We start from the raw sequence: 24184 nt of genomic DNA on the forward strand, positions 1-24184 counted from the left end.
ATGTGTGTATTGGATAAGTCTCGAGTCTGGATGTAGCTACAGCCTCTTGTAAAAACCAAATACAATTTAAAAATTACAGTGATAAATCAGTGCAATATGTTTTGTCAATAACTGATCCTAGGTAAAATCAGATACATCCTCTGAGTCTAGGATGTAGCCAGATGAAGTGGAGACAATTGTGTTTACCAAGCAAGAAAATTTCTTCTTTCAAAAAAAAGGGTTTTTTTTAAGTTCAGAGTAGGAGGCAGCAGGGGATTTTCTATGTTAAAGACATAAACATACACAGACATAGATCATTCACTCTGTATTTTAAATACTGGGTTTCACAGGGCATCCTGAGCTGTTGTTTAATGAATGAGTTAAAATTAAGTTGTGGTTTGTACCACAGAGCAGCTAGATGATGTTCTGCAAGCCTTGCAGTATGTAATGCATCAGAACAGTTTCTTCTTTCATTTTGGGTAAATAATGGTCATAAGAAGTCAGTGCCTCAGAGAACATTAAAGATTGTCTGTCCTTCCCATAATTACATACAAGTTCCCCAGTGGATCGGACACAACCTTAATTTTCAAAACTGGGACTTATGCTTGGATTCCTTCTCCCAAAATAGGGCTGCAACAGCAGGACATATGTTGCCCTTTTATCTTTTGTGAGACACAGGAATCAGAGGGGAGTTCACTGCTTGTCAGGAAATCCTTCCTCCATCTTCCCAGGCTAAAAGAGTGCTCAGGCAGCAATATGTAAATATGGTGTGCTCACCTCATGATCCGCCACTTACCTTTTGGCTTTTATGCACACGGGCCATTAAGATTTGAAGTTTTGATGATCCCCTATAAGCTCTGTTTTTTTTAAATGAGATTGTCATTCTTCCTGTAGTGTAACCATGGAAACAGACAGGGAACCCTTAAAGAAAGTGATCGAACATGCTGTGCTAATTAATCCTACCCTTCAGTTTTCTTTCAGTTGAAGGATGTGCTTAAATAAATTTTGCATGAGTAAGCATGTTTGGATATGCAAAGGGGTATAAAATATGTAGTAAGTTTTCTTGCAGAAGGATATGTGGAAAAACCCTGGTAACTGTCATATATTTGTATCTGGACCATCAAAACAAGAAATGTATTATCTTAGTGTTTCGCATATACATTTTGATAGCATTCTTTTTACATTGTAAATATATCTGAAAGTTTAGAGTATTTTTTTCATATTTCATGTGTGATGACATTTGCATTAATTTTGAGTGAAAGTGTTCATTATTGCTAAATGCATTCTTTATGCAGAGCAGAGAATTATTCAGAAAAAGCAAAGGTTTCTCCCTCCCTGCAAGAAAGCAGCTTCTCTGAGGCATTAGCCTGATTCAGGTCCTGTCAGTCCTGCACAAGGGGAGTGAGTGACTGACTGAGCAGTGGGACTGTGCCAAATTTTCCTCTTCCAGATTTTAGCTTTTGTAAGTATTTTGCTTGGTTGTTCACTCCTGCTTTCCATTTTCCCTTTTACTTTCCAAAGCAGTGTGTGTGGCCAACTAGGAAACCAATTGGCCACAACTTAAAACATGTAGCCTGTACTCATAAGCCTTTTGTTATGGTTTAACTCAAACTAGAACACCTCTTGACCTGGTGGTGCTGTCTGATTGAAGTGTAGGGCCTCAGCTTGCTTTCACAAATTAAGATTTTGTTTAAATGTTTCTCAATTCCATTAATGATCCTCTTATAACTGAGAAACCAGGTGCAGTGGCCAACCTCAAATGAAACTTTCATAGTGTTGGGGAGTGAAGAATGGATTAAAGAAAAACATTCAGTTGTCCAACAGGCTGGGACTAGCCCAAAAGGACCATTCTTTGAAAATAAGATGGATTTTCATTAAGAATGAATCCATCTGGAATGGATTAGAGGTGGAGGAGATCTAGAAGCAGTATACTGAGGAAACAGCATGGATGGCATTCCCAACAGGAGGGGAGGACTGGTTCCAGGCTGAAGAGTCGCAGGAGAGGAGGAAAGGTGTGCTTTGGCTGACTATAACACCTGCACAGCTGCATCCTTGTCAGTAAAGTGGCAGAAGCCAGCTGGCAACCATGGTTTATGGTATTATTATTTGCAACATAATTTCTGCTATGAAAGGCTGGATACTCATTTATCTCTACATGAAAGATTTGTGAAATGTGTGGGTCAATACCTTTGTGTCATGAAAATTTGAGTTTGTCATCCTACAAGCTCTAAAGTTTTTTGACAGTTTTCCCTGAAACACATGATGTGGCTTCTTCAAGAGGCCTTTCCCCCACCTTGGTTATGCCTCTTCTCCTAGGAAAACTTGGTAGAAGATTAGAATTTGCAAATAAATTTAGTCTTCCTCAGACAAGACTAATGGGGAGGGCTCAGAAAGGCAAAAAGGATGGAGTCATTCACCATCCAGACTTCTCAAATCCTTTCATAATTTTTATATTGCTTAGTAGTAGTAGGTCCATATCCACAAATATGGTGGATATCCCGGTCCATATCCAGTAGCAGGGAATACTGTTTCAGTTTACTCACATGGAGTATTGATGCACAGAAACTCAGGCTTGTTAATGGTTCTGTGTGCCAGGAATAAGAACTGCTCACCAGTTAGAGCTGTTGGTAGTTGCTGGTTTCCTAGAAGCAAAAACTTTAATCTGGAGGCAGAGACACTGTGGAACACATGATGTAACCTCTCCTCTGGCCTCTTTGGGGCTGTACCTGGCCAACCCTGGATTGTCTTTGTAACCAAATTGTTCATCAAGCTGATGGACAGATGCACAAACCTTAAAGAAATGGAGGTCTGCAAATTTAAAAAATAGGTATTCATGTTTCAAATGTAATTTTTAAAAGAATAGATCATTGCATACAATTCAAATTATTCCACTACACTGGTCTAATTGCTATAATCAGTTGATAATGCAATCTGCTGGCAAGATTGGCCATCATTGCTATGGAGATATATTCACTGACAGTAAATGTTCATAAATAGCTTTTCTAGTGTATTAAGAAGAAAGGGGCAAAGGACTCTCTTTTGCACTCTTTCAGGAATTCTCATGTTGCTTATTTCTTTCTGAGTGTATGACTTTGCTTCTTTGTTTCTGTAAGGTGTAAAACATGACCTTCTGTTATAGTAATTCCATTTGTTTTCTGAAAGGAAAACCAGTAGTTCAGGAAGACACAAAAAAGCAGCCAGTACTGGATTCTCCTGCTTTCCATTACTTGTGCATGTCCAGTGTTCCCAGCAAGGAAGTGGATGTTCTCAAGGCAGTAGCTATGATCAGATAATTTAGAAAAAGCATTTTCAGGCCCATAATAGGAAGAGTCACCTTAGCCCTGAAGATTTTTTTACATTTCTGGAGGAGAGAGTCCTCTATAGGAGAAACAGACTTGTAAACTTCTCAGTTTAGCATATGATGATCACTCTTTTACATAAATTGTGTAGTAACATGAATTACTTTAAATGACTGACAGGCTTAAAATACAATTATTGTAAATATATCTTTAGTAGGCCACAGATTTTATTGAAATGATTTCTGAAATTGGAGCACTGCCAATATGCAATTCTTGAGAGAGGATTTTTTCACATACCATTTTCTACTGTATTGCTGCAATATTAATATTTATTTGAATGGTAATCTGTAAGTGTCTACAGCTTTCAAACGTAAACTTGAATAAGCAGGCTGGGCTTTGCAGTGCAAGCTGTTGAAGGTTTCCTAGGCTTCCCTAAGAAGCCAGATCTCATCTGTGGCATCATTTGTCTGGGAGTTTCCTTTTCATTTTCTTTTTCTAGATAACACTGAAATGGAAGACTATTCATGCCTCAGGATGAGCAGTTAATGGCCATTAAAACCTTTGTTTATTTGTCTTTTATTTAGGTATACCACTGTATATCTTTGCATCTCTCCTGGGCCTGTGGTTGTCATTATGAAAAGCATATTTTATTATCCCTTCATAATATTCACAGCTCTGTTTAGCCAGGTACTTAATGATAGATGCTACCATTAAGTAAAGTGCTCCAGTTCTAGAAGAAAAAGACTTTTGCAACATGCCTGTCACATTATGTGATAGGTGCTCATATGTCCTTTGAGATTGTAACTGTACAGCAAACTATTTCTTTGCTTTGTGGACATTAATTTATTTGTGTTTACCCCACAGGTCTTGCAAGAGCTAAATCAGTTCCTAGTCATACATATTCCAATGAAGTGGTAACCCTATGGTACAGGCCTCCAGATGTCCTTCTGGGATCAACAGAATATTCCACCTGCCTTGACATGTGGTAAGTGTAGATGCTTTAGCGCTTGGTTTTTTAAGACATGTAAACCAAGTATGTAGTTGGATCATTGGTACAGGTTAAAAAACATATGTGTAGTGATATGTGTGGTTCATGCAGTATCTGCCTGAAGGAATCCCCTCCTGCCACCCTACTGACTGGCAGCTGCTACCAGCTGTTGCTACAGAATTCACAGAATTCACAGAACCACAAGGTTGGAAGAGACCTTCAAGATCATTGAGTCCAACCCATGCCCTAACACCTCAACTAAACCATGGCACTGAATGCCACATCCAGTCTTTTTTTAAACACATCCAGGGATGGTGACTCTACCACCTGCCCAGGCAGACAATTCCAGGACTTTATGACTCTTTCTGTGAAAAACCTTTTCCTAATATCCACCCTATATTTCCCTTGACACAGCTTGAGACTGTGTCCTCTGGTTCTGTCAGTCATTACCTGGAGAAAGAGACCAACCCCCACCTGACCACAACCACCTTTAAGGGAGTTTTAGAGAGTGATTAGGTCACCTCTGAGTCTCCTTTTCTCCAGGCTAAACAACCCCAGCTCCCTCAGCCATTTCTCAAAGGGCTTGTGTTCCAAGCCCCTCAGCAGCATTGTTGCCCTCCTCTGGACACGCTCAAGTGTCTCAACGTCCTTCCCAAACTGAGGGGCCCAGAACTGGACACAACACTCAAGGTGTGGCCTCACCAGTGCTGAGCACAGGGGAAGAATGACCTCCCTGGTCCTGCTAGCCACACTATGCCTGGTACAGGCCAGGATGCCCTTGGTGCTTTGCAAGAGACTGTAGTCTGACTTTGTAGCCTTAGTGTGTAGTATTTTCCTATGGTGTGAAATTTGTTTTGCAAAAGACAAGACTTTCACCATGCCCACTTGTAGCAAGGAGAAAACCAGAATTCTCTGGCTGTGAGCATAAAGCCTCAGTTCTTAATCTACTGTATTTGGTAGCAGTAAATATTGTTGAATAGTTTTCTTTCAAACCTACAGATTTTATTTAGCAGATATAGAAGATTAGTTTGATTTGTATAATATATATCACCTTGTTCATTTTTGATTACATAATTTAGTCCCGTGTTGAACAAGGAACAAGGAAAGTATTTGGTTTTTTGGCTATTAAAACCACACTGGAACTCCTTAACTTATTTTGTAGTTTTTGAGGTGATAGGATCTCTGTAATCTGTACAAATTCTGAAATATGGAAAAAAAATCCTCTTCCTTACAAGGAAAGGAAGATGCTCTGGAATATGTTTGGGTTTTATTTGATTGCTTGTTTGCATTGAGTTTTTTTTGATTGGTTGGGTTTTGGATTTTTTAATGCATGTTTAACTTTTTAAACCTTTACAACACATTCATTTGAGAAAATGTTCTACTGAGGAATTTTCAGAAAAGTACAGTAATTTTTTGCAGTTCACTGAAACATCTTTTTTTAATACAGGCAAACCAAAGTCAGAATTATGATAATATTAAAATCTAGGGGTAACTGTAAGATAAGGTTAAAAGCACCTTATGTTTTCATATGGTATGTGAATATTTTTAAGGTCATCTTGCAGTGTAATATTGAAACTGAAGACCTAGCAGGAAAATGTTTTGGCTGGGGAACTAAACATGAGGCTGTATTTAGTCCCGTAGCTGAAATCAGAGATTATGGGATAAAAACAGGTTTTCCTGAAAATCTTGGCTCCTGGGGACCTGATTTAGAAATCACAGGATTGTTTGATGTGAAGGGGTTACAGAGTATAAATACTAGAATACCTAATACTGAAGTGAGTGGTTAGTATAACTGGGCCCTGGCTGCTGCAGTTCCTTGAGATCTAAGGGAAGGTGAACCAAGAGGTAAAAAAGGGACAGTGAGAAAACTCCAAATGTGACCACTGTGATATTACAAGTGTGCCAGAGAGACAAAGGCAGCATCTTCTGTATCATCTGGTTTTCCTCAGACCATTCTCCACTTCACAGGTCTAAAATAATTTCCTTCTGCCTCTCAGTTTCTCATCTATCCTAAAACTGTCCTGTTTTCCTAAATATCAGGTTCAACCTGGTGTCTTCACAGGTTGCATACAATCTCTGCAGCCCATCTGCTCCTGATGTTCTACAATCACCTCTTTTTCAAGTAATACCTCAGATGCCCTCAGCAAGAAGCTCAGCTTGCTTGGGGTGAGGCAAGACAACTGACTCAGAGGATGGAAATAGCTGGGAGAGATAAATAGTCCTTTCTGCTCACCTTCCCATAGTTCCCTCTACATTTGTTCAGTTCATGAGCCACGTGTATTCGTGTATGTCTGCACATACATGAGTCAACTTGTAAATTAGAGACAATATACGGAAATGGCTAAAGAAAAATTTTAATGCTTTCATAGGGCAAACTGCTCAAAAAGCACTTTAAAATGCTTTCTTTTAGTTAAAAGCAATATTGGAATTTTTTTTTAACTTTTCCCAGTTTAAAAAACACTGCACTGTGAAACTGAACAAAGGATCTTAAAACATTTTTTATTGTTGCTTCAAATTTTTCCATAAATAAAAATGGTTTTCTCCAAAGCTCAATAGCTTGTCAAAAATAGATCTTTTAACATTCCCCCCAATGATGATTTTAGTAAAAGAGGTATTAGAAGATCCAATGAAAATATGTGGTGTTCCTGTATTAAAGATTAAGTAATGTAGCTAATTGAAAGCATTTAAAAGTTACTACATCTGCAGACTGAGCATTTCCTTCATAATCATATGTTTACATTCAAATTACATGGGCAGCAGGCAGATCAAGGAAGGACTTTAAATGCTACTTCAGCAATCCAGGTCATTATTTTGTTTTCTGACAAAAAGGACTTGAGTATTGGGGAAGAACACAATAGTTACATCTTCAATGATATCAATAAATGATGTTCTCTTGCACAGAGCATTTCATAAAGGCCTAAAAAAAATCCTGGTGCTCAGGGATCAGAGGTGTGTGTTCTGTTTCAAATTAAAAACAATGTCAAATTCCTCTTGTACTCAATTTGTAGCCCTTACAATATTTTTTCTGCCCTGTACAAACTGAGGAACTATGAAGGGCTTAGGAAAAAGGGACCTAGTAATACAGTTTCATTCACATGGCAGCAATTTGTGCAGGGGCTCAGCCTTTGCCACATCGGAAATCAGATGAGAGCAAATGTGAACTGTGTGTGACAGAAGAGCTGTAAATTTCTACTTCTGTGCTTTGCTGGCTTGCCTGAGACAGCACTTCTAGTTTGATTGTGAGAGGTGTAGCTGCCTGCTAAGGTCACTTGTGCTTACTTGGCACATCTGACAGTGAGCTCTGCTGGAGCCCAAGCAGCCTTGGGGCTGTGCTTACACAATGGTTGTACAGAGCTGAGCCATAATTACATTAAAGCCATTTAGTGGCTTCCCAGAGTGGGAGGAAGGGAGACATGGAGAAACCTGTCTACCATCAGATTCCAAGATAATTTGGTAATTTGTTATCAAAAGTGTGTTTGTAGCATTAGCATTTTTATGCAATTACTGGCATTATGTCCTTATGGCAGATAGTGTGTGCTCTCCTGTGTCGTTGTTGATGATCTACATGATGACAAAACTAGGCAGCCCACTTCACTAAATATTTAAATAATGTTAAGGTAGAAAGCACAGCTGTTTCCTCTATTTAGAGAAAAGAAAAAAAAATAAGGTCACAGGGCTTTTTCTATAGCCATGATAAATGACATTTCATGGTGGTTCCTCGGGAACAGAAAGTGAGGCTCCCACAGAGTAGAAGACCAGCTGCATGAAAAAAGAGTCCAAATATTAACCACTGGACAGTGGCTGGGAAGCAGGTGGCAGAGGCTGCGGGCTATTTTTACACTTCATTTGCTGGTGTAGAGAATTAGAATAGTAACTAAAAGCTAATGATCCACATGCAATGTTACATTTTCCTGTTTTCTTTTTTAAATAGCCACTGGCATTAAAATAATATTAATGAAGATGTACATGCAATAGTGGTGTCAGGCTGGTGATGGAAATCAGTGTGTCAGGCTTTGTGATGTACTGCTGACAGCATTTGATACAGCAGCATTATATGAATGTATTATACTACCCACAACTGCATCAAAGAGTTGTGATAACCTTTGATACCGCTTTTTTTTTCCCTTGCCTTGGTGAGGACTTACTAGTAGCTAGGAAAATGGTTTTGCATTGCCTCTGGTGTAACTTGTCCTAATCCTTGAATTTTACATTCCTTTGAAAGTCAATGTAAGGAAAATAGGCTTCAACACATAAAGGGTTTATGGATTACTAAAACCCATATATAAGTAACACAGAAACATAGGGAAAAAATCCCTAAATTAACCTATTCTATTTGTTCCTTACGGGAAGAATATAATATTAGTAAATGAAGCAATTTAAAGAGGCTATTAAGTCCATTTGATTCTGGTAATGCATGCACTGCTGCTACATCTGGGTTGGTTACATCAAGAAGTCACCAGGGATATTTTATTTTGAAGTGCAGCTGTCTTTAAACTCTGTTTGCTAACAGCTAGCATTTTTTAATATATTCTGTTGTTTTGTTTATAAAAAAATACAGTCAGTCACAGTACATGTAACCTAAGCAGTTATGGGCTGGGATATATTTTAAATTCACTTTTATTAACTAGCATCAGCTATGTTTAGTGTTGCAGAAGAAATAAATTAAAAACTAGGCTAGTAAAATGTTACAAAATTGCTTCTTAAATCACCCTTATTTATCTTTGTTACATTTAGGTTGTTATACATTATTTCAAATCTGAGCTTAATTTAGGAAAACCTATTCATATGAAGTTTTTCTATCCTATTATTAGAAAAATAAATGGTATATGAGAACACACCACTTTTCACACATAGCCTGCTAAGAGTGTGGATTTGAGTGCTCACTATATTTCGATACATGCTTTCATGAATATTTGACCAATGAAGACCTGCAACCGTAATTAAGACATTCATTACATAAAAATGGATTTGGTCTTACACACAAATGCACCAAATTATGGTTTTTACACGGGGGACATTACAAAGGCATGTTTCTCTTGTAAATGGTTTGCAGTGAGAGAAATATGAGAGCAGTAGTCCCAGTATGCCCTGAAGAAATACTTCTTGGGGCCTGAGAGAGAAAACAGCATAGGGCAAATTAGCTCTTTTGCGCTTGATGTTCCTCAGGATTATGACTTCCACTCCAAAGAAATGCTAATGTGTAAGATTAGGGTATAAAGGTAATATTGCAGTAACTATAAAGGTATTGTTAATAAAATTTGTCTCGCTGTCAGTGAGTTCTTCAAAAGTTTTATCAGCTGAATTAGCTTTTGATTGGAAAATTCTATAGGCTCAGATTCATGGAAATGCTTTGTGTGAGGAAGTGAGGAACTGTCTGGGTCTGTGGTTATGGCAACCATGACAGAAGTGCATTTCAGTTCCTGAAATGCTGAAATCTAAATTCCACTTTTATCCATTTGCAGTACCAGATTTGCTATTATTTTTTTATTGCTAGAAATACATTTCCTGTGTGTAAGGAAAGTACATTACAAAAGTATCTGGATGCAGAAAATGAGAAAGTACATATTCAACAAGAAAGTGTCTCTTGGCAAAATGCTGCTCAAGTTTGAGGAGTATTTTATTTTCTTGAGCTTATTTTGACTCTGCTTTTATAGAATGAGTGAGTCCAATAGAAAGAATCCCACAAGAAGGGATCATGTACTTTTTAATCCTTCATGAATATAGTATTTCTTAATATAGAAACTGAGTATTGATACAAAACAAAAAAAATTATGGAGCTTTTATTTCTAGGTATTCAGTGACACATGCAAGAACATGACCACTCTATTTTTTTTGTAAGTACAATACCTTGAGCTGTCAGTTTAGTTTTCATTCATTGCATATGCTTCCTGCACAAATTTTAATGTTTTTTGTCATCATGAAAGGGAAATTTTGGTTATCTCATTACTTCTGAGGTGACAACTGCTGTTTGCCTTATTGCCACTGTATTTTTATCAGACTGTATCATCCATTAGATGTTATTTCTTATATATCAAAGAAAGACAAATTCCAACCAACATGAACAGACATGTTAATGAAAGGCAAATTCCAACCAACTTCAGCATTTGTGGGTATTCCGTTAGTCTTCCACAGTAGAAATAAATCAGATTTTTGTCAGTTAAGGAGAAAAAAGTCCTTTGCTTTATATTCCTTTCCCCCCAGATTTGTTTTCATCATCGTGTTCATAAGCAGGATGATGAAGAAACATGACATTTTTTCCTGAATAAATCAGACAAGATAAAAATCTCTTTGCCCTTACAACATGTATATTACCAGGATTTTATGGAAGATGCTACAGTATCACATCTTGGTGACAGATCCATAAAAAAGTAAAGCAGCGGGATTTTGAAGGGGAGTGTGTGTAGGTTTTGTTTGTGGTTTTATTTGTTTGTCTGTTTGCTTTTTAATTCTGATATATTTAGCATTACAAACAGTGTGTTTGGGAACACACACTGTTTGGGAAGCTTGAATGAAAACTCTGTTGTTCCTTTGAATTTCAGAAATCTCACCGGGGATTACTGAAAGGAATTACTTGGCTTTCATAAAATGCCTTCCCACTCTGAAGCCATACCCTGCACACAGAAAACAGGCTTAATGACTAGATAAAAATACTATGTGAAGACCCAGCATAGGTTTTCATTGCAAAGGTCATGCTGAATATTATCACCTGCATGGAGCCTGCTACAAAGCAGATCTGTTCAAGGCAGAATATTCAACACTTTAAAACATATATAGTAAGAATATAGGGTTTCTATATACTTGATTTAAATATAAACTAAAACTTGGTTTGGAAACAGCTCCTCATTCTGGAGCGTGTCTGTACTTTCTTTTATGTCTCCATCAAAGAAAGTCGTAATATTAACTGAAGAAACCATCCCTTACATATTGTGCTTTACCAAAGCTGTTATGCTTTTTTTTTTTTGTTTGTTTTACAGTATTCAAGTACAGATATGCTGGAGATTCTTGTAGCAATAAGGATCTTTGTTAGACAGAGACAGAAATGAGAATCCCTAAGCCAAACTTGTAAAACCAATCTACCAGTAAGAAAGTTAATTTTAAGGGAATACCCTTCTGAATTATAAAAGCTGTGCAAAAAAAAGCCGACAAAAAAAGAAGGTTCCTGAGGCATTCAATTTCATTTTTACAGGCTCATTTACTATGTCAATTCAAATGCAAGAGAAGCCATTCAGCTGTGCTAGTAATTCTTACTCTGTATAAGGCAGTACAGTGACACCCAGAGTCCCAGGAAATTAAGGACAATAGAAGAGCAATATTAGATGGCATGGCCATGTATGGTCTCATCAATATATCAATAGGCTTAGTCATGCTTTTTGTCATCAGAGAGTAAACCACCCATTTCAGCATTATATGGCTGTCACTTTGCAAGTTTATCCTCTGCCATTGCAATGGGAAGATCTCTGAACAACATTGCAGCATTATATGGCTTATTTATCCAAACTCAGAAGTCCTGTAAAGAGAGTAGGAAAATCCAAACTGAATACACCAAAATTTGTTAAGGTAATATTCTTTTGTCAAAAATTATTTATATGTGCTTCCTGAAAATGTATGGTGAACATGCACAAGTTCATCTAAATAACATACCCTTGGAGATGCATGCACCTGAAAAGCCTCTATTTCATATTTTAAGAAGTAATCTTTGCGTCATTGAAACTAGAGCTGGGACTGGTGCATGAGATCATCCTGTCCACTCTACTGTTACTGCAAATCTGTTTCCTGAAGAATATTTTTAAGTATTTCAGCTTGTCTAGTTTTACATGACTGTAACTGGGCTTCAAGTCCATTGTGAGACTGGGATATAGCACAATTATTAATTGTATTTCCCTAACACTTACCCAAAAATTTCTATTTCCTAAAGGCATTCTGCTATTTCTAGTTATACTATTTTGGATCTACCTAAAATTCTGGGAACCATTAAAATTCTAATCAGTTCTGCCCTGTCCTTTGTTTTGCATAATTTTAAATAGAGTCATCACATTCTCCCTTGTCCCTTGGGTTTTCTTATAGCCAAGAATGACATAATTTTTTTAATTTTTTCCTCAAAACCCAGTTTTTCTGACATTATAATAGTTTTTGCTTTGTTCAAAAACACCTCTAAACTGTTTAAAAGTTTGTGAGGTCTGTAAAAACAAGACAAAATTTCAAGGCCTTGTAAAGGTGTTATTTCTTTTCTGGTTTGCAGTGTGTGAATTTACAGTTTGGAATGCAGGGATCCTATTACAGACTCAGGTTTCTACTTACTGTGATCCTAAAATTCAGCAATACCACTATGACATCTAAAATACCATCCAGCTATTTTCAAGCTTTTATGTGCTGTTATGGCTTTCTGGGTCTTTCCTATCCATTTCCTAGTTCAATATCATACTTTTTCTGTATTACTATTTTCCTTTTTTTTAGTATTAATTTAAAGTTCTCTTTCTATTGACTTACTCGTCAATGTGTTGAACACCATAAACTTTGAAACCAATCATAAGCTTAATTTTCAAGTGGGCTGAAGGGAACAGCAGTCTTCCAGGTCAAATCTTGAAAGTTGCTTATATTTCTCTCCCCAATGATTATAATACCCTTTTGATTTTTGTATTAGGTGTTTGTTTAACTCCAGTGCTTTTCTATTTCTTGCCACTAAATGGAATTCTAGGCTGCACAAGAGTCCAAGACATATAATAGGATATAGGATATATATAACAGGATTCTTCTTTCCAAGCAGGAAATTTTTATTCAGTTTTTCTTGCTATTCTTACTTGGTTTTTTTTGCTTATACTTGTGTCAGAACCACTAAAAGTGGACAGATTTATAAATAATGTAAAGCAATGCAAAATTTGGCAGAATCTTCCTGCTGCCCTTACTGCATTTCTGTTCAAACAGCTAGATGAAGATTCTCTGAAGATTTGTATATGCTCTCAAGTGATATGCTGGTTTAATCAAATTCCTCTTTTCTGGTTGCAAGAATAGAACGGTGATCCTCTTTTCTTTAGTCTAAGTTCAATTGTTTTATTGCTCATCTTGAATAAATGGCTCCTGGCTAAAATCTCAAATTTTTCCTTGCCTGAGATGCTGGTACTGTTTATAAGCATTTGACAAAGATATATTGTGCCTATCTGTGCCTAATGAAGCACTAACCAGACTAAATGATGAATGGCAGTTTAATCAATTCAGTTCATTTAGTAACCAGCAGAAGCATATGGAACATAAATTTTAACCTCTCTTTTATAAACACCTGATTTAGTCTAAAATTTGCCTTCAACTGTGCTTTCCAAAGTTTTCTTCCACTTTTCTATGCCACGAGAAGCTTTGCTTAATATATCTATGCTCTGGGTTGTAGAATTAGAAAATGGTGATGTATATTTAATTTTCTTCTTCAAAAACTTGACTATGAACCCTTATTGTCCTGGAATGTAAAATTGTTTCATTATTGGGTATTTGTCAAAGCCTGAGATGAATACAGCACAGGTTATTTACTGATACTTTTAGTTAAGTGGTATCTGTAAGTACTCAGCTCTAGTCTTAATGAAAATATGCAACCTGTTTTCATTAAGTTATTTTATTCTAGAACCGCTTCCTCACCAATATATGCACACAAATCCTAAAATTAAATGCTGCTTTCTGAATGCATCATCATGATGCATACGGAATGAAAAAGTATGTAATTACTACATTCCAAATTATTTACTTCTAAAAACAAAGTTAAATTAGAGGTTATTGCTGGGATTTTTCTGATACAGAAACAAAACTCTCAGTTTTAGGGGGCGGTGGTGCTGTCGTTAATTAGTTGCAAATTCTTAGTTCATTTTGATATATGTTCTGGGGATTTAAACTTGTTATTGCTTTGAGTGAAGAGTGATTTTGTGTGTTGCTTACACAACACACATGTATGGTTGTACAGCATACATGGGTGTTTGCATATGAAAGTTGTAGAAAAATGTATGCAGAAAAATGTAATTGAAGAAGTTGAAGTATATAATCAAATTCTGCATCCTATTGATAGCCAAAAGGGAAGTTTTCTCTTAAAATTATTTTTGCTGAGGGAACAAACAACTCTTGAGCTGTTTTCATCTGGAAAAGATACAAGTGCAAGTTTGTAATTTGCTTTCCTTTTGAGATGCAGGAAGTTCAGAGGTTATCTGGAATTTGAGATGGAGTCACAGAAGCTTTCCTCAACATTTGAGAACGCATTCTTTGTGTTGTAGTTAGTGTGCCTCAGATATTTTTACCGTCTGATTTCCCAGTACTTCTGCCACTGGTTTAACTCAGTGGGATGAGGGGCACTCGTGTGGAGTACATCGTGTGGGAAACCAAGGACAGGAGCTGTAAAAGGAGGTGGCTGTTGTGGGGAGAGGAAGGAGCTCATGGCTTCTCAGCCCATTGCAGGACCTCTCAGCCAGAGCTTCTGGGGAATGGGGTCAGCAGCTTTTTAGCTTCTTTCATTTATACTGGAAGAGGTGAGAAGAAAGTCCAAGCAAGTACATCCCCAAAGCATTTGGGTGGTAGTTAAGTTCAGTGCCTGTGAGCAGCCACGTGCCCTTTTCCTTTTTACTCACCTTTTCCCAGGTTCTCCTTGTCCTATGCTGAGTGTGCTTCCGTGTTGTTGGTCTGTCCCCATTCAGCTTCTCCCAAGGATGCTCTCACTGCCATTCCCACATCTCCACAGTTTCTTCAGGAGCACGACTATTCTGCTTGGGAAGCACTAATACAGAAATCAGCAGCTGTGCCTTTATTGGTCTCAACACTCACAATCATATTCCTGCTACCTCTGTGCCTTTCTTCAAACACCTGAGAAGTGTTCATTCGTACACCGATTTTAGCAAATGCTTATGTCTGTCCTTCCACCTGGCATCAATTAAAAAAAAAATATTTAAACGCTGGTAAAGGATACAAAAACATTGTTGTTTGCTTTTTGGTCTATAAGAAATCTTCCTAACCTTGCCTTTATTTTTTCCTTCTGTAGGGGAGTGGGTTGTATCTTTGTAGAAATGATTCAAGGGGTCGCTGCTTTTCCAGGAATGAAAGACATTCAAGATCAGCTTGAAAGGATATTTCTGGTGAGTTCTTTATTGCTGAAGTAAGACAACAAAGGATCAATTGCTAAATGTTCACATATTTCTTTGTGTTAGGAATTAAATTACCAATAAAGTCAAGGATCAGAAGCCCAGTCCACAAGCTAGATACAGTTTACTTGATATATTCTGAGTAAAAAGTTCTGTTTATAATTTTTCACATAATTGTTTGTTTGTTTGTTTGTTTTGTTTTTTAAACAAAGATGTTTATGCAATTGTGGAAAAGCTTTCCAAATGTAAGGCAATGGAAATCCAGACAGTTTGTCATCTTTACTTTGCAGAGGACAGCTCTGGATGGCCTTATTAATATTCTACTGATATTATAGTGTTAATGCCAAGTATTTTTTTGTTATATAAATATATAAAGGAAAAGTAAGATAGTAAGTGAGGTAAGAAACAGCATAGGAATTCTGAAATCATGCTTAGATTCAGCAGGGGTCCTTGACTACAGCTTCTGCAGCCTGGTTAGGGCCTTCATGTGGGTTGTTCAAAAGCACTCATGACACATCTACATTGGCAGTGAAAGAAAATGTAATTTATCTCAAGAGTAATGATCATTTATGCATTTTTCTACCTGGGGTTTTGAGTTTTCTTTGTTTGCTTGGGATTTTATTTTCATTTGCTCTTTCTTCTGTTGTGCTCTGGGTTTGGCAGTTCCCTTACAAAAGGTTCAGGAACAACTTTTCTTGACCCCCAATAAAGGTTTGTATCTACTCTGATGCCCTCCTGGGAGCTGTGCTGTTGTGGAGTGGGTTTGTTCAGGGAAGGCATTGCTGACCTGAGTGGCTGCTGGTGCTGTTGGGTGGTCATCAGGGAAGGTATCGTAGGAGCAGTGCTTACCCTAATGTGTCAATCTCTGGATTGCTTCTGACCATAAATTTAGAAGGAAAACATGAGCATGCTGTGGTTTCAAAAGTTATTTTGTCAGTATTCATTTATTTCAAATGCAGAGTATTTATTTGGTGTTCTTTCTTGGTCCATGGGGAGAGGAAGAAAGTCTTTCATAATATGTTTAAAAAATTTACATTCTTCACTTTATTCAGCCTTGCTTGCACTCTGTCTCTTTTGTTGGGACATCAGGGAATTTAGCAAATGCTTTTAGGAATGACTTATAAAAAATATCTCTCTAAAATAAGGCCTTACTTGATTGTGATATAAATATAACTCATTTTCTACAAAATATTTGGTTTTTCTGCCCTGTTGGCTAATACCCTGAAAATTCTGTGCTGTGAAAGAACAGCTATGCTGCAACATAGACTGGGAGCAGCAGTTCTGAGCAGTTCCTGTGACGTGTCTCATTGCTTTGTTTGCCAGCTTGTGTATTTTAAGCTAGCAACTTCTGAGCCAGTTTCTGGCTTTTGTTTTTTAAACAAATTGTGCTTTTCTTTTATTAATTTTCTCCTTATTTATAGAACATGAATTTTTGAAAGAATTCTTCCTTGAGGCTTCCTCTTATTTATTGCAGAAAAATCTTATTGATTGTTTTTGCTGTTGAAGTTGAGGGCACTTGTATCAGCAGAAATCAGGTTCTTCCTTTAGCGGGGCCTTATTTGCAATTTATTGTATGAGATTGCAAGATATAGTGCAAAAAGTGATAGTGATGGGTGTATCATATAAATCTATGTTTGTATGCCTTCTGTAAACCTTTTGTACACTTCTGTTTTTTTCTCTATCCACACAATTATTTGTATGTTAAAATGCAAAGATAAATGCAATCTAGGATGAATTTTGAGACCTGCCAATTATTTTAAATTTTGTTTTTAAACTGAAGTTGTAAATATTGAGAACAGTGTTGAAACAAGGGATAATTTATTGATACTCTTTCTTTAATTTGAACTTTTGCAAAGCATCAAATAAATAGATAAATGTTTGGTCTGGATGTTTTATGGTCCATTGCAAATCAGAGTTAAATTTAAATCACAATTAATAAGGCTTTCTAATGGTAGCGTCTAGTTACCATTAGCTAAATAGTTTCAGTGAGTGTCTTCCTAATGTACTCTAAGCATCATTAAGGCTTTAAGTTATCTATTTAAAGGTTATAAACCCGAGGATTATTCTTGTTTGGATTTGTATTTGAACGGAGGGATTAAATTCATTAATTCTCCAATGAGTCATAAATAGTAGGGTAGTTAATAGCACTGAAGCACAAAATGAATCAGGTTGTTTTACCAGATAACTATTAACCAGATTGACTCCCACACAGTGAGCACTTACATGGCTGTGAAATAAACACATCAGCCAATAAAAGACTTCTGCAGAAAGAGTTCCCATAGTTCATGTTTTCAGCATTCACCAGTGACAGTTTTCTTATAAGAGAGGGCTCTCTTCTGAAAATGGTGGAAGGTACAGTCCACCTTCACTCTGAACCAGTAATCCCTTTGTTCACACCTTGTAGACAACTTGCAACAAAAAGGAACATTAATCTTCATCGTATCTGCTGCTGTTGTTGCTAGTCATAGCTACATGTCCTTAGCGTTAAGGAGCCAGGTTGCAGCTCTTAGGGAATTGGTTACTTGTAGTAGGAAACTGGAAAAATGTAAGAAATAGTACCAGGAAAAGTGAATAAAATTTAACATGAATAACAGTTTAAAAATCTTAAATGACTGTTTGATTTCCTATTGTTTAGTGGCCATTATTATGTAAATGAAATCAAATGCATTTTATGTATGTTGTTTTAGCGATTATCAAATTGAAGTCAGAGAGATTCTCTAAATGTTTTTGTGTATCTCAACTGCTGGCCTTCTTCACATATCTACATGGCAAAAATAGATGCAACACAACACACCACATATGTTTTTTCCTCATTATGAATGGTGTTTATTTACGTTTCATAACAGCTTAATTAAGTGATTGTGTATAGTAGATTGAGAACAGTGGTTGATCTTTCAGTTCTGTTTAAGGACTTTTCTCTTTAAGCTTGTCTCACCTGACTTCTATTGATTCAATTTGTGGGTTTTTAAATGGTAATATGCCCTGATTCTCTATTTCTGTTACAGCAGCTGTTTTTAATAAGAGTACTCAGGTTCTGTTACAACCACAAGCCTTGATAAAATAGCAAGGATTTATACACAGGATCTGTTCTCAGAATCAGACCAGCACTTGGAGATGTTGATGAATAAGCAGCTGCAAGTTGTTATTGTCATACTTTGGATCTGATAATATGAATTCTTTTTTCTGCCTAAAATTAAAAGTGTTGATAAGCTCTTAAAAAAAACCTGTGCTTACCAAATGAAATGGGAATCACACATATAAGTAGGTTGCTTTTTCAAAGAGGTTTAACAGTGAATAAGTGCCTTAATGCAGAGGTGTTTTGGTTTAATCAGTATACAATTACATTTTTGCTCCTGCTTTTTTTCCTGAATGTTGAAGCTGGGGTTACTTTTTGGATTGAAATGCATCATAGAAAATAAGAGAGGAAAGTGTAGTATTATAGAATTAAATCATAAAATCATTAAGGTTGAGTCTAACCTTTGACTGAATACCACCTTGTCAACTAAACGAAAGCATTAAATGCCATGTCCAGTCATTTCCTGAACCCTTCCAGGAATGGTAACTCCAGAACCTCCCTGGATAGCCAGTTCCAATGCTTGACGACTATTTCAGTGAAGAAATTCTTGCTGATGTCCAGCCTTTTCCTCTTGCTCTGTGACTGCTTTTTGTAATTACAGCCTGTAAGAGCTAACAATTCTCTTGCCTCAAAGTACTAAACTAATGACGTGTCATCATCATTTCCAGCAAACCTTTTGCTTTGCCATTCTCTGAGACAAGCAGCTTGGGTTTTTGTTGCAAGGTGCTAAGTCTGATGGACTGAAGACATGAAGTGGTAATCTTAGCATTTCTATTTAGTCTGGCAGTATGTGCACAAGACAGGATGAAACTTTGATCAAGTGCACATTGAGCAGTAAAATCATGAGAATAGGAAAAATATGTGAGGCAATCTGTTGATTCAAAATAAAATTACACAAAATTGGGAAATATCATTTGGCTTCTGATAAGGAGTAGCTAAGATCTTTATCAGCAGTTTATCCCTGTTGATAATTTGTTAGCATACATATCTCTATATGCAAACTTTGAGGTTTTCACATCAAGGAGAATGTGCCATTGTAAATATAAAATTTAATTATGTCTAGAAGTTCAAGCTGCACCAAATGCCTTCAAGCTAGCCTTGTAACACAGAAAAATTGACAGCTCCTTGGATCTGGTGATGATCAGTATGAATTAGTTGAGTGTTAAAGCTGATTACACTGAGCAGCCTGCAGTATGCTTGTGCATGCCACACTGGAGATAGCAACTTAGTTACAGCTCTGATTTTTATATAAGCATGTGCTTTTATACTTGCTGTTCTTAACAGATTCAAAACAGATCAGAGTTGAGTCTCTTGTGTTAGCTAAATTTTACTTCTGCAGAGATTTTCTTTTTTTTTTTAAGCAGGAAGGTATTTCTGTCTTTTCTGTTTTACGTGAGCTTTCTGAGAGCCACAATTGATCAAAGTGAATTTTCCTCCCAGGCTCTGAAGCCTTTCCGATAAGGGAATAATCTGTGCATTGCCTGAACTTTAGCCTTGGTGCCAACTACACAGCAAATTAGATTTCACTGCAAGAATAATGTACAAAGAGTTCTCTCTGCACAGGCAGGACAATGGCATTTAAAGGCTGGTTTGTCTGAAAATGGGCATTCTCTCTGCAAACCTGGTTGTGGGAAGCATGTGCACCACAGCAGCATCACACTGCAGGTAGGGTGTCACAGCAGGAGCGGGAAATGGCAGCCAGAAACTTCTGTCTTTCCTGACACATGTATTGAACAAGCTGAGAACTCCTCTCTGATATTAGATGCTATTGCTCTGTTGGGTACCATCATACACAGTATTAAAAAGTAATTAAAAGAGAACAATATGCATTGAGCCCAGCAGTCTGATCTGCCAAAGGGCGACGCCAGAAACGCCAGCTTTCCACATGGAGCTGTGCAGCAAAACACAAGAGTTTTCCATTTCAGATAGGTATGAAAAATGACATTCTAATTTCAATGGGAATGGAAGTGTTTCTCCCATTATTAAAGATTTAAAAGGTTAGCAATATCATTTTTATACATATATATGCACGTATACTTATAATATATGACTACAAGCCTGAAGTGTCTTGTAATGCAGGCTAGTAGTGTTTCCTCCACGTCTGATGTTAACAGGCATTTGTGAAGCTACAAAGCTTTCTCCCTGTAGTTCTGTATCTGAAGGTTTGCTTCATGTCACTGACATCCTCTGAAGCCTGGAATAATACTTTTCGAGAGCTTTTAAGCTTATGATGGACCCAAAGGAAATATGCTTTCTGGTACATTGTATTAGTAGCATCTTTTGGGAAGCTAGCAATGCTAAACCCAAGGGAGGAATACTTTAAACCACTGTATTTTGAAGTTCATCTGTGTAATCAGGTATTTAGTAAAATTTATTGGTCTCTATTTTTCCTATTTCATTATTTAACATATATTTTTCTTTCACTCAGTAAATATTTCAGCTCTGAAACACAGGTCATTCATCTCTGATGGAATACATATTATTGTGAGGTTGAATGTGGGATGAAATTTTATTTTGTGTAGGTATGGTATCTATGATGACATCTGTTCTTCTGGTTGGATGAATCTATTGTGATATAAATGTAATATTGTTCTTTCTTAGAGGGCAAAGTTTGTGCTTTCCTCCCATATCTTTCTGTTTGCTTCCCACCAATGACTTCATGAGGAAAATGAGGGAGGTTTTTGAAACTAATTAATTAGAAACATAGCTGCTGAGTTCTATTTTCTATAACACAATATGTAAGTAGAGAATTGCAATCCTGCTAATAAGTCTTCCTCTCCTTTGCTTTATAACAACAATATGCAAAATATTTTCATTCTTTTCAGCACCACTGAAAATTAATTACATAAACAGCAGGCTTCTCTACCTGTGGGTCTTCTCTTTGAAGCTCATAGCACTTACTGAGTATTTTACTGTACTTGCCTGCAAGTTTTGCACTGATACTATTTTTACAAGGTTCCTCTCCGGGCTTTATGTCTTATGCCAAACTTCAAATGAAAGTAATTCTAAACTAGGCAAGTATGAGTGAAATTAACCTTTGAAATTAACTTTTAAAAAACAAAGTAAATCTTCTATGTGTTCATGCTTTGTAAAGAATTCCAGTAATTTTAAAATTTTCTTTTTATGGAGTTTCAGCTCAATTTTTGATCTCTGACTGCACTATATTGTTTTGTGTATTACTGTGTGAGTAGACTTTTTCCCATGTAACAGGGCACTAGATGAATTATGCTAATTTGCATTCACTTTTTAGGAAAAACTCCCATCCTCACCATGTCTGAGTATCAATAGTCTGCGCTGGTCTTTGCCTTATACCATTAAACCCATATGGTACTAGGCAAACAAACTTGGCCTAGGATTTAAAAACAGCAATCTTGTAAAAACGTAGGACAATTTCTAGAGGAGTATTGCCTATGTGTGTTAGGAAAGGAGGCTTTAAAAAATACATATCTCACACTCTGCTAACATTTCTTTTAGAAACTGGGACATGCAGTCTCACATTTATCCATGTTTAAAGTCATAAAAGTACACACCGGTGTATTATGGACACTTTCCAAGGGAACTACCATCTGGCAGCAGGAGGGAAGAGAAGGAGAGGAAATAATAAATTAATGTGTGTCATGGTTTTACATAAAAGTAAATTTTCTCAAGAAGTTAATAGTCAAACCAATCAGTAGTCAAAGTTAGATATTAGCATTTAGACTGACCACTGAAGGCATAGACACGCCTCTGAGAACACAAGGGGTTAAACGCAAGAACTCCCAGGGGAACTTACTCTTTAGTTCCAATCGTCAGAGAGTGCAGACTCTCCCCTGCCCAGCCACGGGCTGGGTGGGAGAGGGGAAGCCATGTGGCCTGGTCGAGGTAGGCCCAGGGAACTGAAGGACTGGAACCGGGCGGGCCCCCTGCGGACGGAAGGGTGGAGAGAAGCGGAGATGCCTTTGTCCCCCCCCAACAGAGGGAAAGAGACAGAGAGCCTGAGGGCACCTGGAATTTGCCAGCAGAGGAGAAGGAGGAGCGGGGGGAAGGTGCCCAGCCGTGGGAGTTGGAGTTCTGGGCAGAGATTTCAACTGTTCAGGGAGTCTGGGACTTTTAACCCCTTCCTGGGAAATGAAGGCTTTATGAAATATTACTCCTCCTCAATCTAAAGTAAAAAAAAAGACAGTCTAAGATCTAAGATGTTAGAAAAAGAAATTTTTGAGTAAGAAAAGATAATAGAGTAGCTTTTAGCTACTTTTCTTATTAACCATAAACTAAACCAATTCCTCCTGCAACAAAAACTGCATTTTTAAGGAAATGCAATAATAAGCAAAAAAAACCCTGTTTCAGCGACTACCAGCACAAGAATGGAGTGAACAGAAAAAAGCTGAAGAAAGTGTAGTAATACCCTCTGTCTTCAAGAAGAAGAAAGTGTAGTGATGCCCTCTGTCCTCAAAAAGAAGATAATCTCTGTTCTTAAGACCCTCAGCCCCAGGGGAGGAAGAAAATGGGGGGACTGTAGTCCCAAAATGAGAAGCTAACTGCTATTTCTTTTAGTCATGACAAAACATCCTTAAAGGAGCCCTATGAGCAGTCTGTTCATGCCCAGTAGTGAAAACACTGTAACATAAAAAGAAGAGTATCACACTAACAGATTTTCTCTGGGAGTTGCCATGTGTGACATGGAGACACAGACAAGTAACAATTGTATTTCCTAAAGAATCTATAGTACAAGAGAGACTCTCTCTCCCTTAATAGACTGAATATTAATTATCTGAAAAGTACCAGCTTAATCAAAAATCCCAGGTAGTGTCCCACTGTAGTTTATTAAAACTTGGGTGGGGGGAAGAAGAGAGTTTTAGAAAGTCTTCATCCTAAAATTAATGTGTGTATCTTTTATAGTAGAAGTAACTTAATAAAGTTTTTTTCCCTTTATTTCTAAACTTAAGCCTACTCTACTCTGCTCCTGATCGCATCTCACAGCGTTTATTTTAAGAAAGTATATTTTCATGAGGAGCGCTGGCATTGCATCAGCATCAAATTGTGACAATGTGTAACCCCACATTTTTGCTTTGAGGGTTGGCTGGATTTCAGGCCAGCCAGTCACACAATCTCATGCAGATAGGTGTCATCTGCCTGCAAGATGTTCCTGTCCAGCCTGCTAATTCTGAGCAAAACCCTGAGCATGGCTGGGCTGGTATTGCAAGAGTGTGAGTTATTATCATCTTGGTAGTGCAAAACATGAGGAGTAATTGGCTATCAGAAAAAGAAAACAAATTAACACATGGTTCAGTGGAAAACAATGGCTTTGTGGTTTTCTTTGGAATCAGAATGTTTACTTTCTGCCATATTTCGGTTGCTGAATGAGAAATGAGCTATAATTATAAGGAAGCATTGTTTCTTTTCCAGATTTGCCTCTAGCCTTTGAGAGGGTGTTTATAGACAATACATTGAAAAAAAATGTGATAAGACTCAGCTGGTGCAAATCAGTACCTGGTGTAAATCAGTGCACTGATTTGCATCTTTGCAGGCACATTCCTTCTTGGCCCCTTACACCACAGAAATATCTTTGCCATGTAAAATCCCTCTCTGTGCACGTTGTGTCCACATGTGTTATGGAGCTGTAATTACAAGCAGGTGACACTGTTACATGCAGGTGACACTGAACAGAACAGCAGTTGCAAGCAATTTGTGCATTTGTGGGAGCTGAAGCCCATTCTGAGCTGAAGTGTTGGTCTACTATAAAAAAAAATTATTCTACAAG

General features: G+C 37.3%; 1 protein-coding gene across 2 annotated transcripts in view; it reads left to right on the forward strand.

Moving 5' to 3' along the window:
* CDK14 (cyclin dependent kinase 14) overlaps nucleotides 1-24184 on the forward strand; it is a 323842-nt gene that overhangs the window by 175356 nt on the left and 124302 nt on the right. For both annotated transcript variants that reach the window (XM_053989755.1, XM_053989764.1), the window contains exons 9-10: nucleotides 4143-4263; nucleotides 15269-15362. In XM_053989755.1, the coding sequence (XP_053845730.1) occupies nucleotides 4143-4263; nucleotides 15269-15362 (215 nt within the window). The remainder of the gene's footprint in view (nucleotides 1-4142; nucleotides 4264-15268; nucleotides 15363-24184) is intronic.

Source organism: Vidua macroura, chromosome 1, assembly GCF_024509145.1.
Source record: "Vidua macroura isolate BioBank_ID:100142 chromosome 1, ASM2450914v1, whole genome shotgun sequence".
Classification (NCBI taxonomy): domain Eukaryota; kingdom Metazoa; phylum Chordata; class Aves; order Passeriformes; family Viduidae; genus Vidua; species Vidua macroura.